The sequence below is a fragment of the Rhagoletis pomonella genome, unplaced genomic scaffold (assembly GCF_013731165.1).
Source record: "Rhagoletis pomonella isolate Grant_MI unplaced genomic scaffold, Rhpom_1.0 Rhpom_scaffold_00002, whole genome shotgun sequence".
In the NCBI taxonomy this organism is placed as follows: Eukaryota; Metazoa; Arthropoda; class Insecta; order Diptera; family Tephritidae; genus Rhagoletis; species Rhagoletis pomonella.
Window position 1 is genome coordinate 43023067 of NW_023458556.1, and position 20656 is coordinate 43043722.

Sequence of the window (20656 nt, forward strand, 5' to 3'; positions counted from 1 at the left end):
TTTTTGTTGCATTAAATTTTTGTTGTTGTTTCTTTGTAATAAATTTTTGTGGATTTTGAGTTGTTTTTTTTGCGCAATTACCGTCCGTCTCTTTATGCCGTGTTTACAAATTATTTCGCTTACTGCCTCGCCTCGCCTGCTCACCCAATTCATACAACACAACACCCCTTTGTTTTATTACAAAATTTTTTGTAACTTTATTTCTTTTATTTTGTATAATTCTTCGTCTTCTCTTTTTTCTGCCGCTATTGTTGGTGCGTATTGCTTTTATCACCTTTATCACGAAATCCAGTTTTGTTTTTGATACTTTTTATATGGCTTTTGTCGCTTTAAGACCGTGGGAAAATTTCGACCGTGATTGTATGTGAGTCTTTAATATTTATGAATATTTACTATTGTTATTGTTTTACAGTTTGCGGTTTAATTTAGTTAGTTGTGTTGTTTTTCGTGTTCTGTTCTTACATTAATGCAGTATAATGCAGCATATATACATACATACATACTTTGAAGGCGATACATTTGTTTAAACCCACTTAATTGCGTTCACGGGTAGGTGAAGCGAAGATCACTTTATGAAGAGTACCCTTTATCTTTTTGTCTCTTTAAAAATAATAAAAATATTGTTTGATAAATATGCGTCATAAGTACAGGTGTCATAGAAACAGGTGCCTAAAAATGTGCCAGATCAGAAGGCTTGAGATATTTTCAACTAAGAGGTATCTTCTTTTCTCTAAACTTTTTTTTAGATTCTGAAACTCGTTTTTTACAGTGACTTAAACAAATGACCACGTACTATTTTTTTTTGTAATGTTTTTCGAGCTACCAAAACCATAAATCACAGTTTCACACTTTATACAAAATTTACGAAAACTCAGCAAATGGGCCGTATGAATAAAAATAAGCAATTGCTTTTTCTTAATATTTCAGACCTTTTACTCGATTTATTCAAACAAAAGTGAAGTAACAGGTATGAAATTTTAAGAAAAAGCAATTGCTCAGTTTTTATTCATACGGCCCAATTTTCATCAAAATTTAATTTTTTTAATCTGAATCTGAAGTGCAAGTTTCAAACGGCTAAAAATCCCGTTGATTTTTTAATTTTTTTTTGTGACGGATGTTTGCAATTTTTCCATATAAGCATGAATTTCTTGTGAAATAAAATGCGGAAGACTCTTAGCAACAAAATTTCAAAAAACTAAATGTCAGTGTTTGTAAATTGCAGTTGTTATATAAAAAAAAGCAAAATCAGTCTCCAAAAAAAATTCTTAAAAATCAAGGCGATTTGTTAGCCGATCGAAATTTGCACTTAATTGTATGGGCTATAAAACTGCACACCCAAAAATGTTCCAAAAATTCAGGTAAAAAGGTTGAAATTTTGATGCAAATTTTTTGAATATTCCTAAATTTTTTATAAAGTGTGAAACTGGCTTGAAAGCTTGCACGATATTTCTATAGAACAAGTAATTTTTAGCAAAAAACAAACCGACTTCAACTCTCATGCAAAAAGAATTATCGAAATCGGTTGGCGTGGTCCAAAGTTATGCGGTAACACACATAAAAAAAAAAAATATTCCGACGAACTGATAACCTCCTCCTTTTTTGGAAGTCGGTTAAAAATAACAAAAAAAATCTAACTTGGAAAACACTACAAATATATTAAAAAAAAAATCAATACATGGCCATTGTTTGAGTCACTGTATTTCGTCTGAAAACAGTCTATGCATATGGGATTTCTGTGGACCAATAATACTTTGAAATTGCCACCAATTATGCTATACAGATGTTAATTATTGGTGAAAATGTCGGACCAAAATTTTTCAATACAAAAAATTAGATGCAATAAAAAATAATACTGTTTTAAACAAAACGAGTGGCTGCAGCAATAAAGAAAAACTTTATCAGAAACATGATTTCAGACATTTTTCCCGCACAACAAGTAGCACTGCAATCCCAACACGTCTTGACTTGATTGCTGTTAAACAATTACAAAAAATTCAAAAAAGCAATACGAGTAGCATAATGTGGCAAAATTCCTTTGCGCTTTGAGGCTTTGGGAACAGTAGCTGCCACACAAAACGTGTACAAATCAAAAAGTCAAATTGTTTTTCGTCCAAATGGCTGACAGATTGCGCGCGTGCATGTCATTGTATGAAAATTTATAAAATAAATACATACATATGTATGTATGCATATGTATTTGTATTATATTCACTTGTTCCTTGCAGGCCAATTATGCTCCAATTTGAATGCTGCAAAGCACTTGCCATATTGCTGCTGTGTAGCAGTCAACAACTATGTACTATGTGTATGCGCGCAACTAACAAGCGATCAATCAACGCAAGACAAGCTATCAGAATAGTAGCAGATAACCATAATAAGAAGCACACTCGCTTATTAACTTAATTAATGTATGCAGCTATTTTCTGTGGCAACTTATTTGTGATAATTTGATTTGCTCCACTAAATTTGACCCATTTAATTATCAGCAAGTAGCTGGCCCGTGGGAAAAGGGTGTGAAAATACACAAAAAAAAAATACCCAAGAGGCATACCAAAAAACATACAACTCATTGCTGCGCATGCGCATAGTGCACACGCTTGGCATCCATCAAGCTGCATAGCCAGCCAGCCAGCCAATACGTTGAGCTTCACTGGCAGAGCGTGAAAACGGATTTGCTCTTTATGGATTTCAGCGTTTTTATGATTTGCTATTATTTTTCATTTTACATTTTTTTGTCTCTCACTACATTTACACATTTTGTTGGCACGATTAACAGTGTTACATCCACAAAAAAATAAAATAAAAAATCAAACTTGTAACTGATCTGAGCAAATCAGCTGCATGCAGCCAACCAACCATGTGATATCGCTCAACAGCAAGCCATCAAAGTCTCACCTCACTCACCCAACTCTACATTTTTAATCACTTACTCGTACGTTCGTACATATGTATGTATGTACATAAATAGAAGGCAGTTTTATTCGAGCTAACAAATCCACATTAAATGCGGCTGCGTTTGCGTCTGGCTCTGGCTTTGGCTTTGGCGTGCAGGCATGTGTGACAGGTGAATTACTTGCTGGCTAGTACTCCCGCTGCAGCACCTCGCTCCTCCCTCTTTCTAAGAAAACATGTACCTACATATACATATTTTTCACAATTATTTTTACACCGCCTCTCTGTCAATTTGTGAGCATTTTAACGCAACGCGCGAGCATGTTAATTTTGCGGAAAATCGTATGTGTAAAAGATTTAATTACCGCCTGCTCATAAACGATCGCAATAGCAAAAACAAACAACAACAAAACTTAGATGGTGTTATGAAAAATTTAGCAAACAAGCAGAAAAATAATGTGATTTAATTGTGGGCAATTTTGTTTTAAATAAAATTGTAGTGAATGTAGAACAATAAAAATGCGAATGAGGCGTGACGAATTTTCGGAATAGAAACACTTATTGCGAGCATAAAATACAAAAACACATTCAGTGACGATCAAAAGTATTAGCACAGTGAATTTTTCGTAGTATATGCAAAGTTTTCTATTCTAATTTATTTTCGATAATTTTTTATAAAAATAAAGTTCATCCTACACCAAAAAAAAAACATAAAAATAAAATCTCTAAACCTTTTGCAAAACTCAGAGTAATTCAATAAATTTGCACATTAATTTGCAACTTTTTATTCAGATTTTTTAGAAAAATTCTAAGTATGTAGTTTTATGGCCCATTCAATTTTAGTACAACGAAGTGCAAGTTTGAAGTTGCTAGAAAATCGCAACCACTACACCTAGGGTTGCCAACCGTACTATAATATATTGTATTGTACTATTTTTTGGGTCTATTGTACTGTTGGAAAACATTCTTTTAACATTGATGACATTTATACTGAGATATCAATATTAAAAGAAATATGCTTTAAAACAAAGGGTCCACAGATCAAAAATGGCAACATTTTTAAAAATACTTAGAAAGATTTACCAAATTTACTTAGAATTATTTCGCTTTTGATCTCTCTATTCCTGCAACTTCGGCATTCACAGAAAGAGTTTTTTCTATTATGGTTGTGAAATGGTGAGATGAGAGAAATAAAGCGACTATCTCACTTATATAAAGTGAACTGAAATGAAATGAATATTGATTGCGATAAAGCATATGATACTTTCAAAGAAATATGTGTTTTTATAGAGGCAATGCATAACACAGAAAAACGACGTACACTTAAAAAGCATTTTTTCTGTTTCTTAAAAAAAATACTATACATATTTGAAGTGTACTATATTTTTTTAGATTTTTTTGAAAATGTTTTATAAATGTCTTAGAAGATGTTGGCAACCCCAACTACACCACAGCGGCCGCAGCTACATACATACTCTGCCTGAAATACCCTACAATGTTCATGAAGCCGTAACTTGAGGTTCACCAATTCTTATGTTAATCTGAGAACTGCTCGTGCAAAAGTGTGCCGGTGTGTGGCCAAACCCTGAGCCAATTGGAGCAATCTCACGGTGAAAAAGCCGACAGTGGCTACAATTAGCAAGATGTTCTATTATACACTTAACTATGAAATCATAGAGCTAGGAAATGTCTTTGAGATGAACACATCTCCTTCCTTCCAGCAACATCCTTTTGCTCTTCCCCTATGTTAAAAATTTACCTCTACACAGAATTGGAAAATCTACGATTAATTATTACTTGTTAAAGAACAAAAGAGTTTGTTACCTACATACACTGAGCCAAAAGCACAATGGCTTTTCAACCAAGTTATGGTTTGATTTTTTCATGGTTAATAAGTCAATTGTAATGCCGCATTTCCACTAGGCATTGAAATGACAAAAAATTTATGCCATTTAAAAAAATGCCATGTGGAAATGAAATTAATGACAATTTTTTTAATATAATGACACGAATATTTTTTAATGCCCGACTTTGTCATTTGTCATTTAATGCCTAGTGGAAATCCAGCATAAGAAATGTAATTCAAGTTGAACATTTGAGAATAATGTATGGCAGTGGCCGAACGAGCAGAGGAGGTGCTTGCTGTTATTTGTTGGATTCCAGCAGTAAGAATGCCGTCAGCGCGATACATAATTTTTGTTTTTTTTTGTGTTTTTGGCTTTTATTAATTACGGAAAAGGCTCTGTGAAGTGCAGAAGCAAATCAAAAGACAAAGAAAATTGATTAAAGTTGAACATATGAAGAGACATTTGTAAACCGGCTTTAGCTGAGTGTGTATAGATGCTCGCTGTTATTTGCTAATCCCGCCAGAGGCAACATGTTAAAATGATATTAAAAATTTTTGTTTTGTATCTCCGAATTATGAAAAAGCATCTGTGAAGTGCAGAATATAAACGTATTCGAACGAAAAATCGCCAACAAAAAGTTTGGTCAATGTAAACAAAATTGTGGTTAATATTACCAAATCATTGTTGAAAATATCAACCAAGGCATTGTTAATATTAACCAGAAATCACGTTGATTCCTTTTCAAGTTTGAATTTGGTAATATTAACCAAGTTTTGATCGATTTTTCTCTCAGTGTAAATGCACAACTCAAATTAATTTAGGCCACTCGTAACTGTTAAATACTGAGCAAATTTATATAAGTTTTCGCAAAGCACAGTAAATTGTAACAAAGTACTTAGTGTAACTTGAGCTCTATCTACTCTAGACACAGTTGACCTCAACCGATCACCGCCATCAAAATTCAACGCGCACCCAGAATTAAGTTACTATGACCGCCTGCAGGCATTTAAAATACAAACAAATGACAACAGCACACGTTTTCTCATTTTCACATTTTCACATTTATTTATTAGTAGAGCACAATAACAGTAAAAAATAAAACATCAACAATATTTTAAAATGCTGTTATTTCCTACATTCACCACTTACCATTCCTGCGCCAACTTAAAAATAAAACTTTACTGGTCAACACCATCTCCTTCCTGAATCATATTTTTTCGCTTCTAATGTTTTTATTACTCTCAAACATGCGAATTGCACATTTCATGAAAATCATATCCTGTGGCCATCTTTAAAGTACCACTCATGGCACAAGGCGCAACATGCAACATCTGCGGCTGCGCCTTAAACTTTTGCATGCTGATGCTATTGCCTTCGCCAAGTAATGTGGGCGTTCTTTCTTAAGCCTTTTTTCGCACTTTTTACTATCGTCATTTTTCGCTGTTTATTTGCTCCTATAACGGCTTATATTATTGGTGAGTTTGCATTTTTGTGGCGACTTTATGGGCGAATTTGAAAGGGTGTGAGGAAAAACTTGATTTTAAAAGGTTATGGAAAAACTCGCTAAAAGCATATTACATTTTTTTTATAGAGTAAGCGCTTGAGTATGCGTTTTAGGGGCAGTTAGATGGTAGAGTGTATACAAAATCTATGAATTTGGCTTGGTTCGAATCATGGTGAAATTATACCATGTGAAGTCATAAGAGTATTTATTTGTTCCATATTCACCTCGCAGGCTCGCTGTCTTAGTCTTCTCTTCTTATAAACATAAGTTCTTGAAAGTTAGGAAGCGCATTGCTCAGGTACTGATTTGTTGGTTTGTTAGAAGAATTTACCCTCCTGTTGGCAAGCAATTAGCAAATTTTAACCCACAAACTCGAGCAAATCTAAAGACACTTGGCGGGTTTTGAAGAATTCCAGCAGATATACATATAATGCAGAGACGGAGGCGGAAGGTGTCTAAAATACACTGTAGGAATGGTTGACTAAGTGCTTCCCTTCTTTCCAACCTGGGTCCATTTTGCTGCGGCAGAACCTACTGACAAGTGTGCCGACAATTTCGGCCTATTTACCCACGAGCCAGTGTCTTATGCAGACCGCTTTGATTTTATTGGTATTTTTCTTGCTAATTCGCAAAGCGCTCGCCTTATGCGGGTCCATAGGTATTGCATATTTATCTGGTTAGCCTCTCTTTCCAGTTGTAAGTAAGTTTCCCTGGGAACCACTTTAGGGTAATACAAAACTGATCACAAATTAAGACCAACACTAACCTACAATCCTCTACTAGTTGCGATCTTATCGAGGAAGAGGAGCCTGAATTGCTAATATGTTTTTTCAGCTTGCCGGCTTCCTAGTTGCAAACGTTTCCGCCTAAAAAATTGCGAGTTCAGCAAGACAAAAAGACAGCTAGTGCTAATACCTCTTTGGATCTATCACCATTATATTGGTCAGCAGTCGTCTCGATCTCTCTTAGTATTCGGAATGCTTAACCATAGTCTAGACTCTAGAAACATATTTTTCGCTTACTCTGATCAGCTGAAGCGTGCCGGAACAGACGAAACAGCAGCTAAATTTTTCGGTACTTTGCGGTGTGCTGTCTCTCTCCGATGTGTATTTCAGACAAACCAACTGTGAGTTGACTGGTCACTCCTAGCTCGCGAAAAATATTCTAGGCGGGTTGATGCCGTCAAAGTTATCTAAATGGTGGAACCTGAATTGTCAACCTTCGTAGATGTACTCTCAGCCGGTTTAGGACTATTACTGATTATTTTCACAGGTCCATATCTCGCTTCAAAATGGATTGTACTTGGAAGCTTTACAGCTTTTCCCGCCATTACCTCCAATTAACTTGGAGGTTATTTTTTACACATACTTCTTTATCTGAAAAAAAAAACTAAAACTCCACAAAGTAGACACCCGGCGCTTGCGGCTACGCACACAAACAAACTTCATATTAATTGCTGCATTGCATTTGATATGTTGCTGATTTGTTAAGTTGCCGATTTTTCTGGCATTTACCAGCTGACATAAGAGTAGATGCATACAAAAGAGCGGAGTGTGCAGGGTATGGCGAATAGGTTTGGCAAGCATGTAGATATGTACGCGTGGCGTTGCCGTCGTGATTCTTGAAATGTGGCAGCTTTGAATTTTTGCGAGCCACACAAATGTTTCCCGCAACGGCACACATATGTGAATGTGAAAATTTGCCAACAGCAATGCAATCGCCATGCCAGCAACAGCAATGGCACTACCAATAATAATAATAATAAATAAAAATATATATGTATAGCTATGTAAATGGAAAAATAAAAAAAAAACAAGTCGGCAACAAGCTATGTTGCACTCTTTTAATTGATGTCAAATCAATTGAATTCAGCCGTAGCCGCTGGCAATTCTGCAGCTTTTGCACTGAACAATTGTTCAGCTGCCGCGCGCGGATGATGGCTGCCTAGAGCGCTGACCGGCTGGTCGCTCGCGCTCGGTAGATCGTTTTGTTGATGGCGCGTAGGCCGCGCTGGTCTGTCTGTCTGTCTGTCAGATGACTTCGCCGCCGTTGCTGCAATGCAACACTTGGTAAGTGAGTCAACAAGAATCTACATATGTATGTGTAGGCTCGTGTGTTCTTTGATTGCTTACATTTATAAATGAATTTTTGCATTTGTTGCTGCGCGCGCGCGCATTCGTCACCACGGCACATTTGCGTTTTCCATAGCTTTTGTTGTCAGTTTTATTAAGCGCGGCTTGCTTGCTTACGCCGCTCAGTTCAAAGTTTCTTTCTCGTCTTTGGCAATTTCAACAGCGTGTTGCCACAATTATTTGCAATTTATTGCATGCGTCAGCGGCGCGGTCTCAGCTTCGCTCAATTCAACTCAGTTCAACGAATAGCGAATAAGCGAATTGCCCGACTGTGTTGCGTCGGACCGACCCTACAGCTGGCGAACTGCCCCATTCGAGTTTGCCAATTTATAATTTTAAATTTTTTCTTTGGAAAAAAAGTGGCAATATAACCAAATTCTCTTTTTTATTTTGTGCCATAAGAGTTATTGTACATATTTTTTATGACTCTTGAAAAAATCGTTGTTTTTTTTTAATTCTTTTAATTGTAATTTGTATTCACCAGTATTGCGTCGTTTATGCGCGCGCTTTCAGCGTGTGCTCGACTGTGCTTTACGGGTCGCTTATTCATTCATGTGTAAGTTCATGCGATTCGACATCCATCATCATCACAATCCATTGTCGCTTTTTTGCTGTGCCGCTTTGCAACAATGTCGTATTGCTTTGCCTCGTTTATCGAAAACATAAATGGTATGTGGAATAATGGAATTGAGCTGGAAATTGGCTCTTGAAACTTTGATTTTTTTTTAATGTTTTTTCCCAATTTTTTGGGATTTTTATTTTAGTTTTTTAATTTCAATTAACTAATTTTCTTTTCTTTTTTTATTTCTTTGAATACTTTTTTTTTGTTTTATTGAAATTGATTTTTCAACTTTTTGATCTATTTTCTATTTAAGTTTGTTTTGATATTTTTAATTTGTTTATTAATTAATTTTTCGTTGTTTTACTTTATTTTATTTAAATTTATTTATTTGATTTTATTTTTTATTTTCTATATTAGCTAATAGTATTTTTACATAATGCCTATACCGACTCGTTCTGGCTATGTTTTTTCGTAAATTTCTCAAAAAGCTCTTAGGGCTGGTTTCTCCAACTCAACTTAAATTAGTTTAGCCAATTTTTGGACTTAGTCAAGAATAGGCTGATTAAAACGTAGGCTAATTTTTGGCTTAGCCTAGATAAGTCCAAAAAAATGGCTAAACTAATTTGAGTTGGAGTAACTCAGCCTTCAACTTCAGTGGCCAATAGCCTCTTTTGACTTGCGACCGGAAGTTGCGAAATTGTGTTGCCCTTGCGCACTCACTCAATCTTCTTCAATGCCCCCCTTCATGTAGACGAGCTTGGGAAGAAGGCGTCATTGAAAGCTTTTCGATTGAATTCCGTCGCAGCATCAAAAAGTTGCTTTGTGCTTTAATTTATTCATTCATTGCTAAAACTCTAATGCTACGATCATCAGATGAGCTGCACGAGTTCGTCTTAATTCGCCTCTCTGCCATGCCGACAGTAAATTTTTCATTCATAAATTTTATAGATTTGTGCTCGTGCAGAGGAAATGGTTGGCTACAACAGCAAGAAGTTGCTGTGTTAAGTAGCCGACAAAGTGACACAAGACAAATGGCAAAATGTTTTAAAAGCTACAATTATATGCGAGAAGACAGGTTAGAGATGAAAGGTAATGAATGAATGCTTGAATGCAATTAAAGACCGCACAAATTGAAAGTTATAATAAAAATATAATACTAATAATAAATTTGCGCTTATACTATATGTTAGTGTTTGCCCGAGCATCTTCGTTTTCATGCTTCGTAGGCCGAACATGGCGGCCATAGGAATATGCATTTTCTTGATTCACTCAGGTTGACTTTAGGTCATGTAGAGACAAATCTGGGAAAATCCTGTCCTGTGAATATTTTCACTGCCCGTGTAACTCCTTTAATATAACTATCAGAGCACATTTAAATAGTACACGGACCTGGTAATTATGATTCAGACAAATTTCAAAAGTACTGCCTAATGGCGAGCAGCATCTCGTTTAGCATTGAGCTAAAATCTACAAAAGACTTTACTACTACCGTTAACGAGAAGGCATAAATGGCGCCTTGGTGCGGCCATCCATGTATGGATCATATATTTAGGAATTGCCCCTAATAAGATGGTTATTAGTAATATCCAAATACGTTAGACTCTTAGTAAATCCACTCGAGTCATGTGATAGTGATCCGATATAGAGTCCTATGCTCAAAGTTAATATATTGCCTTTAACGTAGGAAATTTCGGTTTCGTTTCCGTGGTTTGATGGGAAGGGACACAAAAAAATACAATTTCAACAATGTTCTCACCGATTCTCTCATTTGTCTCACCCTTTGGTCACGGTGTAAGAACCCTAATTTTGGGTTCATTTATATGAATAAATAAATAAATAAGTGTTGGGTTTTCAGGGACAATGCTAGTATAAATCTGCTTTGGACTCCCCTATTTTTCCGATAGAATGGATGCGAGTTTGTATGGATACGGCAATACATTTTCAATTTAAATGAGCAGTAACATAGCATAACAGTCTCGTCTTGCACCATTATAATTTTTGAACCACCATAATTATAATTTTCCATTTAGACGCCAAGAGACTATTTGGGCCTTCTCTAATAAGATCTCACATCTAAGCTTGTCAAGTAGTTTTCATTTCTAAATTTTTGGTAGCGGCAAAAAACGGTGACGCTAGGCCGCGTACCAGGCAATTGTAGGATTGAAGAAAACTAAGTCACCGTGCAGTTAGCGAAATAAGGTTTTGGAATCGTCTTTGTAAGACCTGAACCATTTTATGGACTCATTCGCTACGTTGCGTATTGTGTAATAAAGCTAACTTTTTTCTGTAATTGTGCCTTATTTCTAGCAATTGTACCTATTTAACATGTCAAATCACTGGAATCATCAATGGACCTACAAAATCAACACTGCTACTCCGTATTTCAGTTTAAAACAGTCCTTCACTCAAGGGGATCGAAAAACGTATGAGAGCAGCTGCTTTCTGAATCAAATACGCATTGGTGTCTGCGATGTTAATGCACCTTACTTTAAATTGAAATTATTGTAAAAAAATTTAAATAAGAAGCGCCCATTGAAAGAAACAATTGGATTGTGAGTACACGCACAAGCGAAGCATTAAGGAGTGTCATGCCCAGCAAAGTGAGCGCGTGTGAGTGGAATGCTAATGGAAATTTTTATAATTGATTAAAAGACATACATAAGAAGCAAGTGAAAGAAGCGTAATACAAAATTTACATGAAATAAATTTCGTTGAAAACAACGTATAAAAAAGCTTGTAAAAATACAAAGGCCCTAACCGAAAATTTTTAATTTTACAGGAGAAGCAAAAAACATCATAAATATAATATCAAAAATCGGTAGGACTTTTCAAAAAGAGTCATGTAACTCCGTTGTTTTTGGTCTAATACTTTAAAATTTCAATTGGAAGTGTATTTTAATATATCCTACCAAAATCTGTGAAAAACTTAGTTTCGAAAAAAGTGCTGGTTAGGGCCCATGTGAATTAAGGAACGATATGTACAATAGACCGTGCAACCTTGTACAGGAGAAAATAAAAAAGTTATTCGTACACCTACGAGTCTAAACTATTTTTGAAAGGCAATTACGATAACAAAAATGTTTTAAGATCCGGCTTTAAAAGCTGAAGATATGACGAAAAATGTGAAAAGGGCAACTCTTATGATCGGCAAGAAAAAATTTGGTCCAAATTGCCTTGCAAAAGTAATTTTGATCCGAAGGCGTAGTTTTTTTCTGGTGCGGTCTAAAGTATAAATGTACGTGTAGAATAAAGCAATCAAAGCATATCGAGCTCTAACCGCCAAAAAAACGTAGGCCATATTCTTTCAAAATTTTCTTTTTGATGCAGAAATGCATGTATGTAGATGCTCTAGGAATATTTCTGCATAAGAAAGAAAATTTTGAAAAGAATATCGCTTACATACGTTTTTTTTGACGGATAGCGCTCGATATTCTCTAATAATTTTTTTTTTTCTTAATTAGTAAAATTTTTTGTTAAACAAACTTTTTTTAAGAAGAATTCACTGCAGTCTAGGATGTGTGGGCTAACCGCCCAATTCTGTGTTTTCTTGATAAATTTTTTGTAAAGAAATTTTATCAAGATTTTTATCAAGTAAAAGCTTCCTTCGCATTCTGTGTCAATATTTATAAAACAAAAAGCTCTACGATTTCCACATGAGTGGAACTGATTTCATTGTCACATATGAAAAATATGAATTTAAAAGCAAAAAATCTTTTGACTGCCGTAGCCGAGTAGGGAGAAATGTTGACTATAATTCCGTGTGTCGCAGGTTCGAATGCCGGCACATGGAGTATTTAATTGTTAGAAACAAATTTATTAATATACAAAATTTATACATTTCACATGAAATTTCAATTTGCCAATAGCATTTTCAATCTTGATAATTTATCAAGAAAAGAGCTTTTGATTTCCGTGCTAGAATACCAATTCTTGATAAATAATAATAAATTGACAAATTATAAAGATTTTCAATTTATCAAGTTCACAGAATCGGGCTGTAAGTCTTTGGGATAAAAAACTTTTTTTACTATCATTTCACTTTCTAGGCCCTCTCTGCAAGAGGAATGCGAAAAACAGAATTTTTTTTTTAAATACAAAAATTACCAATTAGTTGTTTATTTTACTCCGCTTCCATGCAAATTTCTCCTTAATAAACATTTTCCCCAATTAGTGCCTCCAATTTGTTCACTGCCTCCCTTAAGGCCGCCTTGTGACCTCCTTTGGCAACAGGCTACTCAAATCAATAATCATTAAAACTTAACCAGAGCTCCTTTGCACCGCAGGCGAAAGGGTGGTAACTGCTCTGGTTGCAGTCAAGTGTTGCAAACACGTTAGTCACCACCTCAGCTCTCAACACGATGAGCTGTCAATGGCAACACGCTCTGACGCATCGCTACCACACCAATCACCGAACAGTAGCGGCCGCGGCGGCAAGCTGGAGTGCTGACAGTAGCGAAGCTAACAACAACCAATCAAACAGCCAATCAAGCAAAGCAGCGTCAACAATATCAGCAACGGACCGACCCGTTCAGTAGCTGCCAGCAACAAACAAGTAGGAGCCTAATTTAATATCACTTCAAAGAGCGAACATCAATTTAATAAGCAACAAAAACAACAACACCGTAGTAATGCGTGAAGTGCAAAAAAAAAGTGAGTGCAACAAAAAACACCAACGATGGAACTATATACATACATACATACATACTAACGCAATGCGTAAGTGTTGCTGCGAAATTGACAATTTTTTCTCAGCAGTGCATCGTTCGAAGACGAGATCATTTAAATTTTTGTGTGCACTTTTTGACATCAATGCATCAAGCCAACAATGGAGCGATGTAGTGCGAGCGCGCGCGGTCGCAGCAACAATGCGGCAGCGACAACAACAGAAATTCTTTCACTTTAACGACAACAAGTCAAGTTTGCACTTTGCATCACTTTTCGCCTCTCGTTTTCTTGTTTTGCTTGCAGTCTTGCGCTTTGTACTGCATTGTTGTTGCCAACTGTTGTTGCTGACTTGTCTTCCATTGCGGCCATCCGTAATGCTGAAGTAAGTCGTCAGCAAGCAAACATCAACAATCGACAACGCAACATAATCAGGCGATTGCAATGGATGACGAAGCAGTCAAGCAGGCGCACAATTCCTCCGTTGAGCGCTTGTTATTGCTGTAATGTAAACTGTTTTTTTTTTGTTGCCAGCATTAAAATGCCTACGCTGGCAGTACACTGAACTTTCGCTCATTTGTTCTCGGTTGTCGAAAGTCCAGGTATACAAACTTGCAGGCGTATTTACATTAGGGCGGGGTTTTTTACTATGCGCGTATAGCTTAGGAGGATTCTACGTGTAATTCTAAGAAAATTTTCTGAATAAACCATGGCTCTAAAATCAATTTGGAGTTTGCCAAATCGCAAAAAATGGATTTCGAAGAAAATATGCAAATTTTCACTGTTGCGCCCTTTGGTGGAAGTTTCAAGAAAAAGATAAGTTCACAAATGGATTATTCATAGCAAAAACCCATTTAAAACACTCTCTTACGACACTAAATAAAAATGCTAAGAAACCTATTATCGCAATTTGGCAACCTCCAAATTGATTTTAGACCCATGGTTTATTCAGAAAATTTTCTTAGAATTACCCGTAGAATCGTTCTCTGATGTACGTGCATAGTCGAATAAATCTGCCATACAAATTTACCCGCCCTAATGTACAAACTTTCATATATACTTCTGCCCATCCATCTGCACAAACAAATGTGTTTTGTATTTGTAAATAATTTTTTGCTGCTTTTTGGTGTTTTCTGTTTGGTTTCTGATTTTTTTTTGTTGTAGTTATTATACTCATATGTTGCCACAATAAATTACTTTGCTTATGATTGAATTGTAGGGCGCATCGAACGTCAATCGTCGTTGTTACTAAGTAGCCCTTGGCTCTATAGGCGCATAACAAGATATTACTGTGCGAATGTAGGGAGCTTCAATCAATACGCCGTGCACAGTAAAGCCAAGGTGAAGATTTAGTAATGAAAATGTCTTTAAATTATTATTTAAAAAGATTATGTTTATAGGTCGCTTAATCTAAAATAAATAAAGTAACATCTCTGCTTGATGCAAGTAGACCTTTGTCCTTAGTGAACTTTTAGTATTTTGTCGCAGACAGGGACGGTAACAGTTACAACTTTTATTACAAAAATCACTCTTTAGCAATTATTTTTTGACTTTTATTTAATTACTCCTTAAATAAGATTTTTTCTGATTTTTATTTTATAAATCCAAAATAATAATTAGTTTTGAGTTTTATCTAAAAAAATCTGCAAATTACAGTTGTTTTTGATTTTTAGATTTTTGTTTTAAAATTATATATCTTTTATTTATAAAAGTCATCAATATAAATCAGTCACTGACTTTTATTTTAAAATCATACTTATAAAAGTCATTTGTATAAGTCGTAGTAAATTTTGGTTCTCCAACACCTTTTTAACTGCGAAACTATATTGACTTTTATACGTATGATTTAAAATAAAAATAAAAATCAAAAATAACTGTTATCTGATTATTTATATAAATATAAAAAATAATTGTTATTTTGGGTTTGTAAAATAAAAATCAAAAATAATTGTTATGTTTTTTAAATTTCCCATAAAAATTACAAATAAAAATTTATTTTCAAATTCGATTCTCGGTGAAAAAAGAAACCGATTGGTATGTATCACTTAGTTGTAGAACATTTTCTTCATAGTGAATTTTTCAATGACAGTTTTCATCAATAACTGTTCGGTCCCTGGTCGCACCACCTTTAAAGCCAACAAGAGCTGGGCAATATGGCAAATGACACATACTCTCCGTTGCATTACACAGGGCAGATATATCCAAAACTTACGATGAGATTTTCGGTTAAGTCCATCAGCGTGATTTCCTCGAGACTGAGTTTTAACTCCGCGTGCTTGGCATGTGTATTGGCCACCCTACAAGCTGCGGTGATGTTTGTAGTACACATGCTTCCGAGTCCTGGGCGCATCAGAATGAGCAACCGGATTTGGAACTGCTTCCACCTAAGCGGTGGTCGTAGGAATTTTCTCTACCTTCTTGACAATCTGCTCATGATATTTGGGTGAGCAGCTGGTGTGCATGTTAGGTCCCTCCTCCGCAGAACCGTGGGCCCCAGCTCGTCTACCTTCCTCCGGCGCATTTTGTTAATCTCGCGTTGACTTTTGTGCGCCGTGGTCCTGGCTGTTTGCCTTCCAGATTGGTTCAGGTCCCTGGTCAATGGGTTAAGGGGCAGTGTGTTAGCCTGAATGAGGCGCTCCTCAGGCTTGCTGGATAAACGGAGCATCTTCCTCTGTGTCCGTGATGTTTTAGTTGGCCGTTGTGTAGTCTCTTCTCTTTATCCGGCCGGGCTTGTGGCCGACAATGGTCATAACAAAGGTTAAAAATAAGGGTTAATAATATACACGAAAGGTCAGCTTGGAATTGATATACAGTCGCTGGATAGAGTGAGCGCTAACTGTCTGTTTAGTGCTTTCCAGATTTCCCGATAAGACCGGCTGTAGGTGCAACGCGCCTGTCTAAAGTCAATCTTAATTTCCAGCTGAGGTTAGCTTGAGCAGAGCGCTATCGGAGATGTTTCAAGACTTCAATCTAACTACTGCCAGGATTGAGAACCCATGAGTAGGAGCTTTCTTTTTCATAATCCACTTTATGAGTAGTTTATGGCAGATCAATTCCAAAATTTCAAAGAAGTCCTTCTACAAGCCCCAGATTCTTTTGGCTTAAACGTTTAATTTTTCCGTCCTATACTTAATACATCATCCCACTGTGGCGTGACCCTTTACATTTTCTACATACTTCCCTTTTCCCACTGTTGTTTTTAGCTTTTGTTTTCATGCGTTATTTATGTCTTTTATTTATTGTTCACTGCCTTTGTTGTTATGGTTATATGTCCACTGGCTCGGTTGGTTGGTTATTGTTGTTGCTGTTTATTATTAAAAAGTTATTACAACATGTTGTTATTGATGTTGCTAGTTGCTTGTTTGTTGTTATAGACTTTTTCATTGTTGTTGGCGTCTTTGTGCTGTTAACTCGAAAGGCAACAGGTACCTTACTCATACAATAAAGTGAGGCCAAAATGAGCCGTAAGACTGTGAGAAAAGCAAAAATTAGCAAACTACGACGGGTAACAGCTTACAGACATACACAGATATTTGTGCAGGAATGAAAAGCAATTGCCAAGTGAAATGAAATGGGGCGCGCATGCGTTATGAGTTCAAGCGGTCGCCTGATGATGATGATGAGGTGGTCGGCATGTTTGTATGTAAATATGTACATATGCATGTGTGTAGGTGCTTACATGCTGGATACGAATTTATGCTTTTGAATACAACTTTGTTTTTAGTTATGCAGCATATGTAAGTATGTATGCTTATTTTGAACGGCACGGTGTATGTTTACTCGGCGCATCTTCGGCTTGGTTTATTGCCACTAAGACGTTTTTTTAATGACAGGTAGTTGAATGAATACAGCGCAGTGCTTTAATGCGGCTACATACAAACATACAGATGTAACTACATACTTTAATCTCAGTTGCAGTAATTTGATTTAGTTCTTTTTTTTGTATTTTCAATTTATTTTTATGTTTTTAATCATTTTTTTACCTTAAACTTTAAATAAAACAAACTTTCAAATTTGTACTTGACAGTTGAAATTGACGAATTGCTTGCGTGTTTAAGTACATACAGCATTCGCGTGCGTAGATATTTGTACGTTGTTTCCACTCCCATTTTTTGGGTATTATCTTCACTTGTTCACACTTATTTGTTTTCTTATTTTTTTTTACCGCCAATCGCTTTTATTTGATGTTGGCTTTAGGTTTTCTTTAGAAATTTCGCAAAGTAGTTAACCCAAATACGCGCCACGTATGTATATATGTAGCAACGACGGCGGCGGAGATTTTCTATCAGTCGCCGCCTCGACGTGCCTCGATGGAAATTTGATGATTTCTGATGATCCTAATGGGAACTGTGCGCACACAAAAGCAATTTTATATAAAGTACTTTTTTATTGTCTAAATATGCACATATATACATATGTACATTAGGCCGTGCCAACTTACAAACAAACATAAAAAAATGTATACTATACATGTCTCTTAAGTATTTTTGCGAGGGAATTTTGAAAAAAATTACCCTTTTTTGGGTCATCTTTTTATACTTTTCGCGTGCATATACATAGAGCATTATATCTTTTTTAGTTGGAAAAATCATAAACGAGTTTTAATTTACCGGCATTAGGGTGGTAGAAACTGGGATCTGCTGGTTTGGTGCAAAAAAAATACCTCCTCGATACAAGAACATCGTTATATAATAGTTAAGATCCGACTCCTACTTTTGGCCAAAAAACAACAAAATTTTCAAAATGGCCTTCCAAAAATATTTCCGAAACATGGGCGAACTTTTTTTGGCTTGGTCTAATGTACATATGTACATACATATATATTTATGACACGATCGCATACGTACATACATTGGCATGCTTTCGGTGATTTTCACTTAATTTCGCTACTCATTTTCAAATTTTGCATTATTTTGCGTAATTGCCAAGAGCGAGTATTGCATTTCATAGTTGTTGCCGAGGATTTTACTTCACTGCTGTCGCCTTTAAAATACTCATGGGATTTTTTTTTGGACATCTGCGCATGCGCGCATATTCCTATGCGCTCAAAGTTCACCGTGCCGCAAAATACCTATTTACATACATACTAAATAAGAAACATACATACATAAATATATGTACTCAGGAAAGTCAAGCTTATTACTAGCTGGCGACTTGCAACGGCAACTGCTTGCCACACTGAAATGTAATCTTAACGACATTTGCCATGTTACGTCAGTGTTTATTGTTCGGCGGTCGGCGCTCGCCGGCGCACCTTCCCCTTGCTGCCCCCCTGGACAAAACTTGTGAGCTGTGCACAACTTCCTATCCTAGAAGCTAGCAGCTGTGCGCCTTAAAACCTTTTGATAGATAGATACTTACTACTTGTACTACTTACCCGACTGGTGGCATGTTGCATGGCCGCTTTTTATGAGACACACTCGTTGCATGTTAGTTTTTAATATTTGTTGCTGTTGCAATCTTATGTGTGCATTGCTTGCTGGCGTACATTTGAGTTTTGTGTGTGTTTTTTGTTTGCTTACAACGCGTGTCTATTTCACTTTGTGTGCAATAAGGGCCGCTCACGCTTTGCGGTTTTGCGTTCCTTCTTTGTTGCTTTTATGCTTTTATTTAATTTTTAATGTTTGCTTAGATCGCAGCTTACGCTGTGCCGCCGTGTCAGCTTGTGGCAATTGTGCCACAAAAATTGCAAAATTAATCGACGGCGCCGCAGCCACTGATTCATTTTGACACTGTCGACCGCTGCCATATTTATGAGTTGCCAAATGAAAATCTCCTCAATTGTTGGGATTTTTTTTTTATACATGCAACGTCAGTGTCGGGTTGAGTTAGTGCTGTTGTCAGTAGAGGCGAGTATGTGCCACAAATCAGTGAGGAAAATGAATTGGATTAGGTTTAGAGGCGCGAGACAATGCGCTTGGTCGATTCGGCTCGGTAGCTTTGGTTTACCTTTTGGCTGCTTGTTTGTGGCTTTGCAATGCTAGCTTGCCATGCAATAGCATTACTTCTGTCTTTCTCACATGAGACAATCAGTACGGATTAAGCAGCAAATATGTGTATGATTGGACAAATTATGTTCAAAAAATTTCAAAATTCTAACAAAAGTCAAATATAAAACCAACAACCTTACCAACAAGCTGCCTCATGCCACTCAGCTCTATCTATGACTTGCTTATTTTTACCTCCCCCACTTACCGATTTGATTCTCATTTGAACTTATTTTAAAAGTTGCTAAGTCCCATTTTAAAAATTTTACAGGAGAGGAAAAAATCTTCTTATAGCCATTTTCTTTAACTATTTCGCAAGACTTTGAATCAAACATTTTGCGCGTTTAAAGCAAAGCAAAACTCCATAAGAATCAGAAGGATTCGATATTTATTAAAAGACGTCGTATTATTTTGGCCTTATCGGATTGGTGGTGCTTCTTTTGGACTTAGCAAATTTTCCTTTTATTGCTTATGAAGAGGAAAAAATAAAACAAGTACCTTTATAATTTTCGAAACGATCCGTATTCAATTTCTTTAGCCTCCTATATCAAAATATGAGTTTTCATAAAAAGTGGACTTAGCAACTTTTCACTCTAAGCTAGCGATATGTAGTATTCAATGAATTTACTAAATTCCTTTATTTTACTTTTATATTTTCAGGTTCTTCATGCTTATCTCTTGGCTGTAAAAATGGTGGCACATGTATCACAAAAAGCAATGGACTCTCATTTTGCAAGTAAGTGTCATTTATAAGATTTTTCTTTGTAAAATAATTATGTTGCTGTTTTTTCGAAAAATTCACAAACTCCAAGCAATGCGCATTTAATTACAATTATAAACATTAAAGCATCGATTTTAATGGATTAACATAAAGTTTTACTATTTTTATGTTTGCGCATGCGCAACATATTTGGCATTTTAATTAGGCTGATGAGTGCGAGGGTGGTGGCGTTAATGGCGAAAAAACGCGCAAAGCGTGAGAGGTTATTTTGATTTGCGTTGACAGGTTAATAAAGCGCTTGAAAGGAATTATAAAGAAACGTGCATACATATGAACTTTGGGAAAAAAA

The 20656-nt window shown here is 36.0% G+C and overlaps 1 protein-coding gene across 1 annotated transcript in view; it reads left to right on the top strand.

Annotated features, from left to right (window-relative positions):
* LOC118733634 (neurogenic locus Notch protein) overlaps positions 1–20656 on the top strand; it is a 204205-nt gene that overhangs the window by 46737 nt on the left and 136812 nt on the right. Inside the window, exon 2 of the mRNA XM_036463127.1 lies at positions 20247–20322. Coding sequence (XP_036319020.1) covers positions 20247–20322 — 76 coding nt within the window. The remainder of the gene's footprint in view (positions 1–20246; positions 20323–20656) is intronic.